The sequence below is a fragment of the Notolepis coatsorum genome, assembly GCF_963971535.1.
Source record: "Notolepis coatsorum genome assembly, chromosome: 4".
Lineage (NCBI taxonomy): Eukaryota > Metazoa > Chordata > Actinopteri > Aulopiformes > Paralepididae > Notolepis > Notolepis coatsorum.
In genome coordinates this window covers 205636450-205656754 of record NC_140168.1, presented here as the reverse complement: position 1 = coordinate 205656754, position 20305 = coordinate 205636450, and the positions used below count along the sequence as shown (strand labels likewise).

At 50.6% G+C, this 20305-nt stretch overlaps 1 protein-coding gene across 2 annotated transcripts in view; it reads left to right on the top strand.

Moving 5' to 3' along the window:
- The window catches only part of dhx15 (DEAH (Asp-Glu-Ala-His) box helicase 15), a 149756-nt gene that overhangs the window by 61867 nt on the left and 67584 nt on the right, over window positions 1-20305 (top strand). For both annotated transcript variants that reach the window (XM_084312233.1, XM_084312232.1), the window contains exon 7: window positions 8951-9037. In XM_084312233.1, the coding sequence (XP_084168359.1) occupies window positions 8951-9037 (87 nt within the window). The remainder of the gene's footprint in view (window positions 1-8950; window positions 9038-20305) is intronic.

The window sequence follows — 20305 nt, the reverse complement described above, 5'->3', positions numbered from 1 at the left end:
ACTACCACTACCAACACCACTACCAACACCACTACCAACACCACTACCAACACCACTACCACTACCACTACCAACACCACCACCACCACTACCAACACCACTACCAACACCACCACCACTACCAACACCACTACCAACACCACCACTACCAACACCACCACTACCAACACCACTACCAACACCACCACTACCAACACCACCACTACCAACACCACCACTACCACCACCAACACCACCCCACTACTACTACCAACACCACTACCAACACCACCACTACCAACACCACTACCAACACCACTAACACCACTAACACCACCACCATTACCAACACCACCACTACCAACACCACCACTACCAACACCACTACCACTACCAACACCACCACTACCACTACCAACACCACCACTACCAACACCACTACCAACACCACCACTACCAACACCACCACTACCAACACCACCACTACCACCACCAACACCACCACTACCAACACCACTACCAACACCACTACCAACACCACTAACACCACCACTACCAACACCACTACCAACACCACTACCAACACCACCACCACCAACACCACCACTACCAACACCACCACCAACACCACCACTACCAACACCACCACTACTACTACCAACACCACCACTACCAACACCACTACCAACACCACCACCAACACCACCACTACCAACACCACCACCAACACCACCACTACCAACACCACCACTACCAACACCACCACCACCAACACCACCACTACCAACACCACCACCAACACCACCACTACCAACACCACCACTACCAACACCACTACCAACATCACAACCTCTTGTTAACATTCTCCAAAACCATTACTAATGCCAAAGCTTCTTTCTTTCACCATAGGATCGAGGCCTCTGCCAAGAATCTTCGCAAACTGCATGCTACCATGTCCTCCCTCCTCACTCCCCCCCCACCTCCTCCTCCCTCATCTTTTTCTGCTGAAGACTTTGTGATCTTCTTTGAGGAAAAAGTGGAGAACATCCGCAGCTCCTTCTCCCAACCCCCACCCATTCCAAACGCTGAATCGAGAACCTCATCCTTCACTCTGTCATCTTTCTCTCCCATTACAGAAGCCGAGACCCTGACACTGGTAACGTCGAACCGTCCGACTACATGCCAGCTGGACCAGCTCCAGACCATAGCACCGGACATCCTCCCATTCCTAACTGCAACCATCAACTCCTCACTCAACTCGGGGGTGGTCCCCACCTCCCTAAAACAAGCCAGAGTCACGCCCCTCATAAAAAAACCAACCCTGAACCCCACCGTCATAGCCAACTATCGTCCTGTCTCTCTTATCTCCTTCCTTTCTAAAACACTTGAACGTGCTGTATCCAACCAACTTACTGCTTATCTCTTACAGAATGACCTCCTAGACCCCAATCAGTCTGGCTTCCGGACTGGCCACTCCACAGAAACGGCCCTCATTGCGGTCACAGAGGCACTTCACTTAGCAAAAGCGAAAGGCCTCTCCTCTGTCCTGATTCTCCTAGATCTATCTGCAGCCTTCGACACAGTCAACCATCAGATCCTCCTCGCGGCCCTCGCAGGAATGGGAGTGGCTGGATCTGCGCTGACATGGCTGACATCATACCTCAATGACCGCTCCTACCAAGTGTCATGGAGAGGGACTCTGTCGGCCACCCGCCCCCTCCGGACGGGTGTCCCCCAGGGCTCGGTCCTAGGACCCCTTCTCTTCTCCCTCTACACTAAATCACTGGGTAACATTATCACGTCTCATGGCTTCTCATATCATTGTTATGCCGATGATACTCAACTCTTCCTCTCCTTCCCTCCCTCAGATATCCACGTCTCTGAGCGGATCTCGGCCTGTCTGTCCGACATCTCCGCCTGGATGACGACCAACCACCTCAAACTGAACCTAAGCAAAACAGAATTGCTCCACCTGCTGGCCAAATCCTCCCCCCTGACTGACCTCTCCATCACAGTCGAGAATGCAGCTGTGACCGCGTCCGCGACCGCCAAGAACCTTGGTGTTGTCCTCGACGACCAGTTGAACTTCTCTGCTCACATCGCAGCGACAACCAGAACCTGCAGATTCCTCCTGAGCAACGTCAGAAGGATACGCCCATTCCTGACAAAAGAAGCCACCCAACTCCTCGTCCAATCAACAGTCATCTCCCGCCTCGACTACTGCAACGCACTGCTAGCTGGCCTCCCGGCCACTGCCACCAAGCCTCTTCAACTCATTCAAAACGCAGCGGCCCGCCTGATCTCAAACCTACCGAAGTCGGCCCATGTCACCCCACTTCTTAGGGACCTGCACTGGCTCCCCATTGCTGCACGTATCCGCTTCAAGGCCCTAGACCTAGCATACCGTGCGGCAAAGGGAACCGCTCCCGCCTACCTCCGGTCAATGGTCTCTAACTACACACCCTCAAGACCCCTACGCTCTGCATCTTCTGGCCGCCTCAGATCTACTCCTATCCAAGCTCCCGGAGGGTCATCAAAGAGAAGCCGCCTATTCTCAGTCCTTGCCCCACAATGGTGGAATGAACTACCCATCCCAGTTAGGACAGCCGAATCCCGTCCAATCTTTCGCCGTCGACTAAAGACTCACTTCTTCAACCATTATCTGAAATGATAAAAAAAAAAAAAAAAAAAATCTAACCCCGACTAACCTTACTGTCATGCACTTGTCCTAATAAACTAACCTACACTGTAGCACTCAACACTTTGATGAACATTGTTACTCAGCTGAAAGAGTTATACCCTTCTTGCTGTCTTGTCGCACAGAACTTGTAAGTCGCTTTGGATAAAAGCGTCAGCTAAATGACTAAATGTAAATGTAAAATGTAACACCACCACCACTACCAACACCACCACTACCAACACCACTACCAACACCACCACTACCACCATCACCACCACTAACACCAACACCACTAACACCACCACTACCAACACTACTAACACCAACACCACTAACACCACCATCATTACCAACAACACCACCACTACCACCACCACTACCAACACCACCACTACCAACACCACTACCAACACCACCACCAACACCACTACCAACACCACTAACACCACCACCAACACCACTACCAACACAAACACCACCACTACCAACACCACTACCAACACCACTAACACCACCACCACTACTACCAACACCAACACAAACACCACCACTACCAACACCACTACCAACACCACTAACACCACCACCACTACTACCAACACCAACACAAACACCACCACTACTACCAACACCAACACAAACACCACCAACACCACTACCAACACCACCACTACTACCAACACCAACACAAACACCACCACTACCAACACCACCACTACTACCAACACCAACACAAACACCACCAACACCACTACCAACACCACCACTACTACCAACACCAACACAAACACCACCAACACCACTACCAACACCACCACTACTACCAACACCAACACAAACACCACCAACACCACTACCACCACCACTACCAACACAAACACCACTACTACCAACACCAACACAAACACCACTACCAACACCACCACCACTACTACCAACACAAACACCACTACCAACACCACTACCAACACCACCACTACCAACACAAACACCACTACTACCAACACCAACACAAACACCACTACCAACACCACTACTACCAACACAAACACCACTACCAACACCAACACTACCAACACCACCACTACCAACACCACTACCAACACCACCACTACCAACAACACTACCAACACCACCATCACCAACACAAACACCACTACCACCCACCACCGCTACCACCCCCACCCCCATTCGTGTACACGCTGACAGAGAGAGAGAGACCCACAGGGTGATGCGACTCATTTGACTCAGCTGTCATCTCTCACACACAGCCGTGCTATAGGGGATAATTGTAATAGAAGAAGACGTGGGACTGGGAGAGATGAGCGGCTCCACAGCCCCCCCCCCCCCCGCTCACCCCCCCCCCCCCCCCCCCATTCCTGCTCACCCGCTCACCCGCCCCCCGCCCTCTCCTCACTGTATTTGTCTGTGCCCTATTAAATTTGAGGGAAAATAAATGTTGCACCCGGCCCCGCCGCTTTGATCAGCTCCCGTACCGCCCTGACGGCTGAGGAATCGGGCTCACCCCACACACACACACACACACACACACACACACACCATACACACATACACACACAGAGACACACACACACACACACCAGCTTTCGCCAGCCTCTCAAAGCTCTGCATTACCATTGTTGGCTTGGCTGAATATCAGTTTGAAGCAAGCCGTAATGTTTCAAACATTAGCCTATATACCCAGAAATGAAAGTCCTGGAAAATATTATATTATATATTTTTTTGACACCGACGTGAACAGAAACCTGCTGCTCTCTCCCTCTCTCGCTCTAACGGCTCCAGCTCCGTTCACGGTGACTCACCGGACGCCCACCTATACACTGTACATCGTATCCTCAAAAGTGTTAATTTTTTTGAATTTTTTATTTTAATAATTTTTCTCCCTCCTTTTTCTCAGTTTTTCTCCCATCCCAATGTTAGTTGTTATGCCATTCCCAATTCACTTCCTGGTCGTTTGCGCACTCTACCCCCTACAGTCGGTCTGGGAGAGTGGAGGCTATCGCATGCTTCCTCCGACACATGTGTAGCCAATCAACCGCTTCTTTTCACCTGGCAACACGGACTCTCACTGGGGGAGTGTAACGTGTGGAAGGATCACACTACCTCCCTTAGATTCTTTCGCTGTGCAGGCGCCCCGACCGAACTGTAGGAGTCGCTGTTTACAACGACCAGGACCCACCCACCGGCTTTCCCACCCTCTAACTCTGCCAATTGTGTTAGTATGACGGCCGGCCAAGCCGGAAGCAATGCAGAGAGCTGGGCTCGATACCAGTATCTCCTGCGTTAGTGGCGAGCGCCTTGCCCGCTGTGCCTCCCAGCCGCCCCCAAAAAGTGTTCATTTTAATGCAACTTAGCTCTTGTTTCCAGGTGGGTTTGGAGAGGCCCCCTCTCGTTGTGGTTTTAATAAGGCGCACGTCCCGTTGGCCGGCCCCCACGGCGCGGCACCCAGGGGTCGCGTGAATTATCCTCTTTGTTTTTGTCGAACGCGCCGCGCTCAGCGCTTCACAAGCGCATCCCCACTGCGCGTCGCCATCTCAGGGCTTTTCAAACAAGATGGTGCTGACTGCTGAGTTTCAACGAGGGGGCTGTGGTCCAGAGGGGCTGTGGTCCCGAGGGGGGGGGGGGGGCTGTGGCCCGTGAGGCTAAATAAATATTGCAGCAACAAAAGACATTTGCTGTAACTTCCTGCAACTTAAAAACATAATAAAAATAGCAAATGCAAGTTATTTATTTAAGTACGGTGTATATATGGTTGCATAGTTTTAATGTTGTACATGAAAACACACGCATGCATGTACACACACACAGTGGAACAGAGGACCGAGCGATCACATAATAAGACAATGATGCGTCTGTTTCGAAGCTGGCCCCAAGCTTTCAGTGCAAAATCATTTCTACTTACTTAAGTGTTACTTCTTTTTTCACCACATGGTTGCGCTGCGCCCCCATACCGCTGTTCAGGAAAGCCGCTAGATGGCCACACGCACACGGGACGCGGATCTCTTGAAGAGCTGGACCACCCGACGGAAGCCGTTTATTACATCAATTATCGGTTGCGGTTCTGAAGAGCTGCGCGCGACAGGGCTCGTCGGGAGAGCAGAGCTGACAACGCTGACGGCAGAAGCCCTTCACCGACTGCGCTAACGCGTCGTCTCTCTGCCGGTGTACGCGGACGCCACGTCGAGGACGTCACTCTGCCCGTTGGGTCCAATTAGACGGGCGTGTCTGCGACAGGCCACCCAGGCGCGTCTCTCGGACCTAATTCAGTCGGGAGTTTGCCACGAGCTCGCGCTCGGAAATGGGCTTTTATGGTGTTGAGCGGGTTGACGGCACCATACTAGGGATGTGCATAACGGTTATTTTGATAGCCTTCTATATCCGCTGTCGTTAACCGGATGAAAACCGGATAGCTGTGGCTTTTTTTGTTCTCTCTCTTTTACATAACGTGGTTTAGGGCTGCAACTAATGACTATTTTGGTAGTCGACTAATCTGTCGATAATATTTTCGATTAGTCGACTAATCGAAAAATAATTATATATAAAAAAAAATATATATATATATCATTTCTTTTTTTTCTTTTTTTTGCACTACCTATCTTTGTGAAAGTGGCTTCTCAGCTCTGGTCCAGCTGAAGACAGAGCAGAAGAACAGATTGGACATTGAGCATGACCTCAGAGTTGCTTTGAGACTCTTGTCAGGACCAAACAACATCCCCAGTTATCCCATTAGTTCCCCCAAACTTACTGTCGGTCTGTTATGTTTTGTTTTAAATTTTTTTATATATCTTTCTTCCCCTCCTTTTTTCCCGATTTTTCTCCCATCCCACCCTTCCTGGTTGTTGCGTACTTTCCCCTACTGTTGGTCCGGGAGACCGGAGACTGTCGCATGCTTTCCTCCGACGCATGTGCAGCCTGGGGCAGGCCAACCTGGCCGCGCAGGTTCTCACCGGGGAGAGTGTAGCGTGTGGGAGGCCACACTATCTCTCCTCAGTTCCAACCCTCGCTGAGCAGGCGCCCCGACCGAACTGTAGGGGTCGCTGTCCACAACGCCCAGGACCCACCCTTCAGCTTTTCAACCCCTGATACAGCCAATTGTATCAGTGTGAGAGGCCAGCCAAGCTGATAGCAACGCCGGGAGCTGGATTCGAACAGGCGAATCCTAGTGTCTCCCGTTGTTGGTGACGAACGTAATCTCCGTGCGCCACCTGCCCCCCCCTTATAGTCCGTCTGTTATGTTAAAGGTCCCATGCATTATAAATGTAATTTTTCAGTCTCTAGCATTGTATTATAGTAATAGGAGTTCGTATCAATGTGTTTTAGGGTCTAAATACCATATTGGCGGATTGCTCCGTTTCAGCCCAGCCCCTCTGTTCCTCTAGTAAATCGGGTCATTTTGATTTGAAGTCCCGAGTCACGTCACTGGGTGCTGTGGATAGCGCACAGTGATGCGATTGGCTCTGTGGTTGGAGCTAATGCCCGCCCCCATTCTAGAGAAAGGAAGAGAGAGCCGAGAGGGAGAGAAAGGAGAGAAAGGAAGAGAGAGGGAGGGAGGGAGAGAGAGGGGGCACTTGGGGGGGGTACCTGCCGGCCGCGCGCCACACGGGAGATTGAAAGAAAGAAAAGAAAAAAGTTGCCCCGTCTCATCAGCGAGAGCCGAGTGGGAGAGAAAGGAAGAGAGAGGGAGGGAGGGAGAGAGAGGGGGCACTTGGGGGGGGGGGGGGGGGGGGGGGGTACCTGCCGGCCGCGCGCCACACGGGAGATTGAAAGAAAGAAAAGAAAAAAGTTGCCCCGTCTCATCAGCGAGTGGAGCTGCGGGGCCGTGCGCTTTGGAGGGAGAGAAAGGAAGAGAGAGCCTCTCTCTCTCTCTCTCGCTCTCGCTCTCGCTCTCGCTCTCTCTCTCGCTCTCTCTCTCTCATATATATATATATATGGTATAAATGATTATTTGTGTAAATAAGGTTATACGCCGACCATTAAGAAAATACATGTTAGTTTAGGAATAAGGGGCAGGTAACTATGATTTATTCTTCTTCCTGCTCCTTTTGTCCATGGAATTACTATTTATGATTTTTTAATGAAGAAACTATGATTGTGTTATTCCATGTGGCAAATAAAAACTCTGAACTGAACTGAACTCTCTCTCTCTTCCCCCCCCTCCCTCCCTCCCTCTACCAGTGCAGACTGTGGTCTGACTGTCACTCAAAGTGCTTATGGGCGGAGCCAGGCCATAACAGCCGGATTTCTTGAGGCTGAAAAATGATGGTTTCGAGTACTTGATTAGAAATATAAAACAATGAATTTTTTGAAAAAAACCTTACAAATGTCTTCAATAGACTAACAGGAATTGTGTAAAGTTGCCCAAATAGTGCTAGGAATAGCAGTGCATAACCCCTTTAAGCTAAGAAGTCTTCAGCTGGCTGGACCAGAGCTGAGAAGCCACTTTCACAAAGATAGGTAGTGCAAAAAAAAAATTATAATATATATATATATTTTTAATGACTAATCGACGCAACAATTCCTCGACGACGATTTTTTATAATCGACGTCGTCGATTATGTCGACTAATCGTTGCAGCCCTAACGTGGTTCCAAGTGGTCTGCCGTGCGCACAGTCTGCTGTTTCACATTCTAATTACCTCTCTCTCAACACGACAACACACATCTAACGTTACCATACAGCATCCTACAACATGGACTACACAGCAATCATCCATGAGTTAACACTGCTACAACATGGACTACACAGCAATCATCCATGAGTTAACACTGCTACAACATGGACTACACAGCAATCATCCATGAGTTAACACTGCTACAACATGGACTACACAGCAATCATCCATGAGTTAACACTGCTACAACATGGACTACACAGCAATCATCCATGAGTTAACACTGCTCATCATCGTTCATAATAGAATATTATTCTAATATAAACGACAACCCCGAACCGTCAAATCCACTAACATGGTTGTTGTTCTATATTTGTTCGTATGTTTTATTGATATTTGTTTTGTTTTTATGTTTATTGATTATTCTTGTTTGATTTTTTTTATATGTTTGTATCCAGACCCCAGGAAGAATAGTCGCTGCTGAGGCAGTGACTAATGGGGATCTGAAATAAAGAAATGGTGTGAATGCACATAGCGGTAGAAAGAGCCTGAGCTACCCGCCTCTCTCCCCCCCCACCCTCCATCCTGAACCCCCCCTCCCCCTCCATCCTCCTGCTGCCGAGTCTTCTGCTGAACCCAGCTGTTCTCATTTCCACCAGGTCGTGGTGTCGACAAACATCGCAGAGACGTCCCTGACCATCGACGGCGTGGTGTTTGTAATTGATCCCGGATTTGCCAAGCAAAAGGTTAGCCTACACCCCCCACACACACACACACACACACACACACACACACACACACACACACACACACACACACACACACACACACACACCCCCACCCCCACCACTCTTTATCTGCTGCGATCATCTGCTTCTGTTGCCTGAAATCCCCCAGATAAACAGAGCTCGGTGCGCCTGACAGCGGCAGAGATGGAAAAGCCAGTTATTATTCATTCCGCTGACATTTCTTCAGCCTGCAGCCAAAGTCGTACACGTGGTGGTGGTGGCTCAATCACAGATGATGTATGCGGCGAGGCAGATTATATATATATATATATATATATACACACACACACGCTTGTGTGTGTGTACCTCTGTATCTTAACTGCTGTAGTGGCTACTGTGTTTGTGTGTAGCCTCTGAAGGGTCTCGGATGCCCCCTAAAGCACCTGCTTAGACTATTGACTGGATTCAAATGTATTGTTATTGTTGTGAAGGGCCAGATTAAACCGAATATATATATTTATTTATATATATATATTTAATTGTATTTGTATATTCTCTAATATTCCCTGATATCCCTTGTATATTCTTTGTACAATATGCATTGAATATCCATTCTAGCCTACTGAACATCCCATAATAGTCTCCATTCTACTATTGGTCGAGACCTTGGTGCCAGGCTGCCATACCCCCCAGACCCAGTTCAAACGTACCGCTCAACATGTACGAACAAGTCCTAGTTCCGCGTAGGAATCTGGCTACCGCACCACTAATGGTACTATTTGTTCATAGCGCGTATATATACTGCGCTACTAAAGTAGGACTTCCTTTTTTAGTCCAGTTTCTTACCCTCCAATAGAGTGACAGACGTAAAGCCTCCCCGCGACGCCACGTGTGGGAGTAAGGCCAAGTTCGGCCTACCATCGGTATTGAGACATCGTGTATATTAATATTTGAATAGTCATATTTGGCACTATATCGTCGAGTTGGACGTAGTCTATTAAGCTAATAATAGTCTATTCATATGTAGTGCTTCGTGCGGTGAGAATACTATCGTAGTCAGCACCCCCATCGTTTCGGGTAGAACTGGCTGCTTATCCAGGGTGGCCGACCCCATGTGAGGCTGCACCCGAGGAGCCCCAGAGCCGACGAGCGAGTGGACCTGCATACCGGATTATTCTACCGACGACAGCCCGCCTTCCCAGGCACGGATTATGCTTTGTATACAGTGATTATTCTATGGATAAAGACCAACACTGCCGTGTGTTGGAAACCCCCCCCCGGAGAGGACGACAGGTGAGGAGACGCTCTACACGACGAGGTCGCTTCACGTCTCTCCATCGTGGACCGGAGGAAGCCGGCCCACAGAGAGTCCAACTGCTTTCATCTGTGGATCGAGGATCGCTGAGGCACCGAGCCGCACAACCGTGGGTTCTCCCAGGATACCCTCGGCCAGACGGATACAGCCAGACTCTACCCCCCCCCCCCTTCTCCAGTTGTCTTGCAAGCGACCGGAATTCCCCCCTAGTGTATCCAGTTCTATAATCATTAAAGTATCATTGCTATTATTCCTTAAATATTCCAGGTTGTATATTTACCGCCTGCGCCACCAGAGATTGGACGTTCTCTATTGATATACCAACGAATACTCATTTGCCATAAAAGTGCATCCTATTTCAAATCATAAATGTAATTAAGTGATTGCTCTACATACCTTTTGCTATGTATTAATTATTATTAAACGCAGACTTTCGACTTGGTACATTTGTGTTGGATCGTTTCATCTACGTGGGAGTGTTTACCATAATTATTTATGCCTAGTACTGGGTGGCCAGAGTCTAAAGTACAAGAGGTAGTAAGTATCATATCTAACAATACAGTCAGGGAATTGTACCCCTCAGTTACAATTGGTCCTTCGAGCCGGATGGTAATTAGTGTAATATTAATATAGTGTTATTAATATTGAAATGGCCTATGATGAACACTCCACGAAACGATCCTCCTAACCAACGCCCGCAGCGCGAACGACGGCTCCCTCAGTACTTAGAGGCTTACGCTGTCAGTCAACAACCTAGTCTTCTACTAACAGTAAACGCGGTAAAACTAGAAAGTAAAAGTATGTCTAACCCCAACGCCCAGACTACCCCGACCATAGAGGCCCCTACGGGTTCTAATGTAACTGACCAAGCTCACGGTGGGGACCAGTGGGAACCAGACATGACTTCACACCCCGCCAGTACTGAAGAAGTAGTCCCCGATGAGTCCCGGGAGGAATACAACGCTACCGAGAGAGAACTCGGCACGGAAGAAGACTGGGAGAGCACCGTGGAGATAGAGCTCCAAGGCTCCGCAAGGAGTACCCCGAGGGAAGGCTCCCCTATACAACCGCCTTCTCCCAGCGAGGCAGAGAGGACCCTACAGCAGGCCTTCCTCATCAGCCTGAACGCCGCTGCCGAACGCGACCGACTGCAGATCCAGCAGTTCAAGTTCAAGTTCAAGTTCTTTAATAGTTGTCGTACAGAATACTTTCATACAAAATGCTTCTTACTGTTACGCTCCAGAGACTGTGCTAGACAAGATAGTATCAAATAACATAATAACATAATATAGCATGAATTTAGAAGAAGAAAATGAGGTCACAGTGTTCGGTATAGACATATGTACAATGTTCTGAGTTACCATATAATATACAATACACAATACTATGCAGTGTACTAATGTACAGTACTATCTAGTGCAAAGCAGAAATGGGATGAGGTACAATTTTAGGTACAATTTACAGTAAGGTGTACGAGTTGTAGTGCAATCCTTCATCCATAAATATAAAGTGTGGGGAGTGGGTGCTACAGTGTGTTTGTTTAAAGTGGGTGTGTGCTATAAGTGTGTGGAGTGGGTGCTACAGTGTGTTTGTTTAAAGTGAGTGTGTGCGTGTGGATGTGTGTGCTATGTGCGTTTGGTGGTTGTTGTTGTGTAGTGTTCATTCATTGTTCGTTTAGCAGCCTGATGGCCTGGGGATAGAAGCTTCTTCTGAGTCTTTCTGTGCTCGCCTTGAGACTCCTGTATCGCTTGCCTGACCGCAGCAGTTCAAAGAGGCAGTTGTTCGGGTGACTGGAGTCTTTAATGATTCTCTTAGCCTTGCCCTTGCAACGCTTGTAGTAAATGTTCTGGAGGGTGGGGAGCCCCCCTCCAATTGTGCGTTCGGCTGAACGTGTCACTATTTGTAGTCTGCTTTGGTCTTGTGCAGTGCTATTCCCAAACCAGGAGGTGATGTTGCCGGTCAAGATGCTCTCTATTGTACATGAGTAGAAGTTCTTAAGGATCTTCTGGCTGACTTGGAACTTCCTTAGGCGCCTGAGGAAGTAGAGGCGTTGTCGTGCCTTCTTCACAACACTGTTAATGTGTGTGGTCCATGTCAAGTCCTCGGATATGTAGGCTCCGAGGTACTTAAAGCTGTTGACTCTCTCAACCGGTGCCCCGTCGATGCTGAGGGGGCTGTAGTCCTTGACCCCCGACCTCCTGAAGTCCACAATCATCTCCTTTTGTTTTGCTGACGTTCAGGGAGAGGCTGTTTTCCTGGCACCATCCCGCCAGGACCTTGACCTCTTCCAGGTAGGCCCTCTCGTCGTTGGCAGAGATCAGGCCCACCACCACTGTGTCGTCAGCAAATTTGACGATTGTATTGCTACTCCGCTGAGCCACACAGTCGTGTGTGTACAGGGAGTAGAGGAGGGGACTCAGAACACAGCCCTGGGGGGCCCCTATGTTGAGGGTGATGGATGAGGAGGTGCAGTTGCCTGCTCTCACCACCTGGGGTCTGCCAGTCAGGAAGTCCAAGACCCACTGGCAGAGGTCATAGCCCAAGCCCAGGTCCCTGAGCTTGGCTATGAGTATGGAGGGGACTATGGTATTGAATGCCGAGCTGTAGTCGATGAATAGCATTCTCACATAATTCCCCTGCCTCTTGTCCAGGTGTGATGCTGCTGTGTGCAGCACATGGGATATGGCGTCCTCCGTGGACCTGTTGGGGCGGTATGCAAATTGCAGGGGGTCCATGTTGATGGGGAGGGAGGAGCAGATGTAGCCCTTTACTAGCTTCTCAAAGCACTTCATGGCTATGGAGGTGAGAGCTACAGGGCGGTAGTCGTTGAGGCAAGCAGGCTTGGATTTTTTTGGGTACAGGGATAATAGTGGACTTCTTCAGGCAGGTGGGGATGACAGCCTTCTAAGGACAGGTTAAATATGTCAGTGAATACTGGGGCCAGTTGGTCGGCACAGACTTTTAGGACGCGGCCGGGGATGCCGTCTGGACCTGCTGCCTTCCTGATATTCACTTTTTTAAAGGTCCGCCTCACCTCATGCTCTGTTACCCTGAACACTGCGCCTCCATCAGCAGCCGACCCCCCCCCCCCATTGCCGAGGCTTGTGAGCTGGTGTTGTTATTACAGGCATCAAATGTTATCTGTGTCGCGGAACACATTCCAGTCTGTGTGGTGTGAAACACTGACCGGATCGTCTCCTCTGACGTCACATCCCATTTCTGCACCTCTCGCGAGACTACGGGAGTACTTTTAATTCTCTGTCTGTACTTTGGTGAAAGAAAGATGGATGCGTGATCTGACTTACCAAAGCCACTATCAGAATGAGCCTTGTAGCCACCTTTAAATTGCGTGTAACAGTGATCTAGGATGTTACCGCCTCTGGTGTTGCAAGTCACATGCTGATAGAAGTCAGGCAATACCTTTCTCAGATTGGCGCTATTGAAATCTCCCAGAACTAAAATGGCGGCGTTAACATTCGCCACTTGGATTCTATTTACCTCGTCGTGTAGTCTGGAGAGCGCAACCTTGTTGCTGGCTTGCGGTGGAATATACACTCCGACCAGGACGATCGCCGTTAACTCCCTCGGGAGGAAGAAAGGACGACACTTGATGGTTATATATTCCAGTTCTGGGGAGCAGTGGTTGGATAATTCCTTCACATTAGTTGGATCGCTCCAATTTTTGTTAAACATGAAGGCAATACCTCCTCCACGTTGTTTACCGGACTCTGCTGATGTCCGATCCTTGCGATGGATAAAGAAGTGATCAGCCGGTTGAATTGCGTGGTCTGGGACGTCCGCCGTCAACCACGTCTCGGTGAAGCAGAGGACGTTGCAGTCCCTAACGTCTCTTTGATATTGAATCCTTGCTCGGATGTCATCCAGTTTATTGTCAATTGATTGCAACAGCGGAGCGAAGAAGAGCATATACGTCTAGAAATAAGACGCATTCAGATGGAAGAGAATGTGGCCCGAGACCGAGCAGACAGCCAGCGAGCAGCTGCTGGTGCTCTACGGGACGCAGAGCGCGACAGACAGCAAGCGCAACTAATAGAACAGCTGATCAGACGGACAACACCCTCTCCCTCCGCCAGAGGCTCCAGGAACTCGTCTAGACACACCTCCAGGGCGGCATCCCCTAGCCGAGTAAACAACCCTGAACTTGACCAACAGACGAGGTCTATACCCCCCACAGACCACCTCCCCCCACCGGTCCAAGCGAGACCTAGCAACCGAGAAGGAGCAGCATATCCTGTGGAGAGGCTAAACCAGAGACTACAAGCACTGGATGACCTAACTGAAGACGAAGAGGAAGAGGAGGAGAACCACGCCCGACGACAGCACAGTACTCTACCGGACCAGGAGGTCCGGTACAGCCCAGGCTATACTCCCGCGGAGCTGCGCTACAGACCCCCGACTCTATACACGGGTGAGCACGACGCACGACCCGCACCGAGGAACAGCACCTGGACAAGCGGGCCATGGTACACTGCCGGTACCAGCCCATACCAAGGAGCGGGAGGAGACTCGCCTAGGAGGCCTCTCCCCCAACGCTCGCCGATGTATCCACAGTCAGCGTCATACATTGGCACGCCTATGGTACCCGACTTCACCCAAGAGAACCGGGCCCAGTATACAGAACTCCGCATGTGTCTGGAGACCATGTTGGTGGATGTATTGGATGAACGCCATAAATACGCCATCCTACTGAAGCACTTAAAGGTACCCCGCGCACATAATATAGCGCTCGCCTACGCGACTTCCACCACCCCATACACAGCAGCGCTGGTAGCATTGGACCAGAGGTATGGGCGCATATGGGATTACGTGATCCAGGAGATCCGACACATCGACCGCTTACCCCCAGCAATAGACAATCGAGCACTGGACGACCTGTCCATCAGAGTGCAGTCCCTGGTAGGGATGTTGGGAGCGCAGAGAGAGAAGGGGAGGCATGAACTTTACGCCAACTCAAATGTGGAAAGGATCTTGGAGAAGCTGCCGCCCGCTCGACAGGAGCGTTTTAGGCGGCAGAGAGACCACCGAGACCCGAATGGCCCCGAACCGAACCTCCTCGATCTAGCAGACTTCCTGGCGAGAGAAGTCAGCAGCCTACGGCTAGATACATTCGGACGGAGCACCCCTGGCTCCAGAGAAGGAACCAGACGACTAAATGATGGAAGAAGATCGGTGACTGTGATGCACCAATCGGAGTCAGTACCGAGCAGCAGGAGCCACAGTACCCCCTCCAGAACGGAGAAGTGGAAGATAGTGTGCCCCTACTGTGAGAAAGAACACTGGCTAGCGCAATGTGACTCCTTCCCCAAGCTGAACGCGGAGGAAGCAAGTCAATGGATAAAGTCCAACAAGCGCTGTTTTCGCTGTGCGCGCTCACACATGGCAGCCGAATGCCGCTTAAAGAAAAGGTGCACCAAGTGCGATGGAGCCCATCTGGACATACTTCACGACAGTAACAGACGGCGCCCTTCACCCGCACCATCCAGCAGCAAAGCGAGCGTCATGTACATCGATCCCGCCAGCAGCAGTGGAGCCCGAGTACTCCTAAAAGTAGTGCGTGTGACACTAAGCTACCAGAATAAAGTCCTGGACACTTACGCCGTCCTCGATGACGGGTCAGAGAAGACCCTTCTGCTCGCCTCCGCTGCGGCCCAGCTAGGGCTGCGGGGAAGCGAAACCCAAATGACAATTCGGACAATAAGACGAGATTTGAAGACGATAAAGGGCGAGAATGTCTCATTCTCTATCGCAGCAAGCGGCCAGCCTGAGCGACGGTACCAGATTACAGACGCTTTCACCAGCCAAGAAATAGGACTGTCGCGGTACACATACCCCGTCGCCAAGCTGATGGAGAAATATGCACATCTGCGCAAGTTACCGATCCCGCTCATAGACAATGCTATGCCGACCCTGTTGATAGGCTCCGACCATGCAGACCTCATTGTCCCGATAGACCGGGTTCATACCGGACCCCGAGGCTGTCCTGCAGCAGTCGAGACCCGTTTGGGATGGACTCTCCAAGGCCCGCTCGCCAAATCTCTCAACCGAAGTACAGCCACTAGATGTCTCCACTCCCGAGTCACAGAGGGAGAAACCGCACTCCTGCAACACGTAGAGCGGCTATGGACCTTGGAACAAATGCCCTTTAAGAACGGAAAGAAAGACATTCGCTCTAAAGATGACATTTACGCCATTCACCTCCTCGAGACAGGGACCAAGAGAGTCCCGGTCAACGGCGTGTTGAGATACGCCACGCCACTCCTGCGGCGAGAAGGAATGCCTACTTTCCACGCCAAGACAGACGCCACAGAACGGTACCTGCTGAACACGGAGCGGCGCTTAGCCAAGAACCCCGCCCAAGAGAGTGTATACCGCGCTGAGATTGAGAAGCTCATCACAGCGGGACACGTCACAAACATGGACATTAAAGAGGCTGACCAGACCACTGAATCGTGGTACGTGCCTCACCACAAGGTCCATCACAACGGTAAAGACCGCATAGTATTTAACTGCAGCTACCAGATCGGATCCCAAAATCTGAATAAAGAGTTACTGCCCGGTCCCACACTCGGCCCCTCCCTACTCGGCGTTCTACTCCGCTTCCGCCAGGAAAAGGTGGCCATCAGCGGGGACATTAAAGGAATGTTCCTGCAGGTGAGATTAGTAGAGGAGGACAAGCCCCTGTTACGGTTCCTATGGAGAGAGAAGCCAGGAGATGAGCACCCAGCCATCTACCAATGGGAAGTCCTCCCCTTCGGAACGACGTGCAGCCCCTGCTGTGCTACATTTGCACTACAGAAACATGTAGCAGAGGACCCAGCAGCGGACGAAGAGGTCCGACACAGCGTAAAGAACAGCTTCTACGTAGACAACTGTCTACAAAGCCTTTCAACCCAGGAAGAAGCCGAGGCTCTCCTGATTAAACTCCGCGCCTCATTGATCAAAGGCGGCTTTGATCTCAGGCAGTGGGCCAGCAGCGATCCGCAAGTACTGCGCAGCCTCTCCTCCGAGGACAAGGCAGCCAGCAGCGAGACCTGGATGGCTACAATCCCGGGAGAAGCCCAGGAGATGACCCTGGGATTGGTGTGGCGATTCAAAACAGATTCGCTTCACTACAGACACAAGCCCCTGACTACGGAGCAGGGAAGGCCGGCGGCGGCGCCGACCACCAGACGGAGTGTGTACACAACACTCGCCCGACAATATGACCCGCTAGGATGTATTCTACCGTACACCACCAGGGCAAAAATGATTGTACGAGCATTGTGGGACAAGGACCAGGGCTGGGACGACCCCATTCCCGCACACCTTGCATCCACCTGGAGAGAGTGGGAGATGGAGCTCCACTCACTCCCAGGCGTTAACATGCGCCGAAGCTACTTCCCACCCACGGTGAGGCCAGAGACATGTAAAATGGACTTACACGTCTTCAGTGACGCCTCAGAGGTCGCATACGGATCAGTAGCCTACTTGCGGGCCCAAGAAGAGGGGGGAGAGATCTACACAGCATTTGTCCTCGCCCGCTCGAGAATAGCCCCACGCAAGCAACAATCTATCCCACGTCTAGAGCTCTGCGCAGCCCTAGCCGGAGCGCACCTAGCCACGCTCATCCAACGTGAGCTCACCATACCGGTGTCTAGAACAATCCTGTGGTCAGATTCCACGACAGTACTCGCCTGGATCAAATCGGACTCATGCAAGTACAAAGTCTTCGTGGGAGTCAGAGTCACCGAGATTCAAGACTTAACCGAAGAGTTAACCGGAGAAACAGAGTGGCGCTACGTTGATACAAAACAGAACCCAGCTGACGTCATCACCCGGGGAATGCCCCTAGATGACCTCACCCGTCGCAATGTCTACAGTGACGGCCCAGCATTCCTAAAGCTCCCGGAAGGAGAGTGGCCCACGCCTATCCCGAGGGAAGCCAGTCAAGAGGAGGCTGAGAATAAGAAACCTATGTTCTGTGGATTGAGCACTGTTATCTCCGCAGACCCCAACATAGATGATTGCACTACCATAGAGAGTGCACAACAGATTGACTTCCAATTCAACCCCCCAAACGCACCCCACTTCGGTGGTACTTGGGAACGGGAAGTGCGTTCCATAAAGACAGCCCTGTACGCAGTACTTGGGGCCCAAACTGTGGCGGAAGAAGTCCTAATGACAGTCCTCACGGAGATTGAGGGAGTATTGAACTCTAAGCCCCTCGGCTACGTCTCCAGCGATGTGGCGGATATCGACCCAGTTACCCCCAACACACTCCTGATGGGGCGGCTAGATCCCGCGTTACCCCAGACAATGTACCGGCCTGAAGAAGCGAACGGCCGACGAATGTGGAGGTACAGCCAAGTATTAGCCGACAAGTTTTGGAGCAGTTTCCTACTGCACTACCTACCGTCTCTACAGACCCGCCAGAAGTGGGTAAAGGAGAGAGACAATTTGACAGAAGGAACAGTCGTCATGATTATTGATCAATCACTGCCCAGAGCTATGTGGCCGGCCGGCCGCGTAAGCAAAGTGATCACCGGTGCCGACGGCAAGGTCCGAGCAGCTGAAGTGCTTGTCCAGGGTCGCACTTACACCCGTCCCGTGGCGAGGCTCATAGAACTGCCCCGACTCCCAGACACAATCGATGATGACCATGACCCTATAACCCTATGACTTTGTGAAGTTGACTGACCCCTACAGCAAACCCTTATGTGTAAATAGACAACGCGATTAATCTGTCTCTGCTTAACTGATTAGGTCTGGGACCAATCAGGGGGTGGCTGTTGTGAAGGGCCAGATTAAACCGAATATATATATTTATTTATATATATATATTTAATTGTATTTGTATATTCTCTAATATTCCCTGATATCCCTTGTATATTCCTTGTACAATATGCATTGAATATCCATTCTAGCCTACTGAACATCCCATAATAGTCTCCATTCTACTATTGGTCGAGACCTTGGTGCCAGGCTGCCATACCCCCCAGACCCAGTTCAAACGTACCGCTCAACATGTACGAACAAGTCCTAGTTCCGCGTAGGAATCTGGCTACCGCACCACTAATGGTACTATTTGTTCATAGCGCGTATATATACTGCGCTACTAAAGTAGGACTTCCTTTTTTAGTCCAGTTTCTTACCCTCCAATAGAGTGACAGACGTAAAGCCTCCCCGCGACGCCACGTGTGGGAGTAAGGCCAAGTTCGGCCTACCATCGGTATTGAGACATCGTGTATATTAATATTTGAATAGTCATATTTGGCACTATATCGTCGAGTTGGACGTAGTCTATTAAGCTAATAATAGTCTATTCATATGTAGTGCTTCGTGCGGTGAGAATACTATCGTAGTCAGCACCCCCATCGTTTCGGGTAGAACTGGCTGCTTATCCAGGGTGGCCGACCCCATGTGAGGCTGCACCCGAGGAGCCCCAGAGCCGACGAGCGAGTGGACCTGCATACCGGATTATTCTACCGACGACAGCCCGCCTTCCCAGGCACGGATTATGCTTTGTATACAGTGATTATTCTATGGATAAAGACCAACACTGCCGTGTGTTGGAAACCCCCCCCCGGAGAGGACGACCGGTGAGGAGACGCTCTACACGACGAGGTCGCTTCACGTCTCTCCATCGTGGACCGGAGGAAGCCGGCCCACAGAGAGTCCAACTGCTTTCATCTGTGGATCGAGGATCGCTGAGGCACCGAGCCGCACAACCGTGGGTTCTCCCAGGATACCCTCGGCCAGACGGATACAGCCAGACTCTACCCCCCCCCCCCTTCTCCAGTTGTCTTACAAGCGACCGGAATTCCCCCCTAGTGTATCCAGTTCTATAATCATTAAAGTATCATTGCTATTATTCCTTAAATATTCCAGGTTGTATATTTACCGCCTGCGCCACCAGAGATTGGACGTTCTCTATTGATATACCAACGAATACTCATTTGCCATAAAAGTGC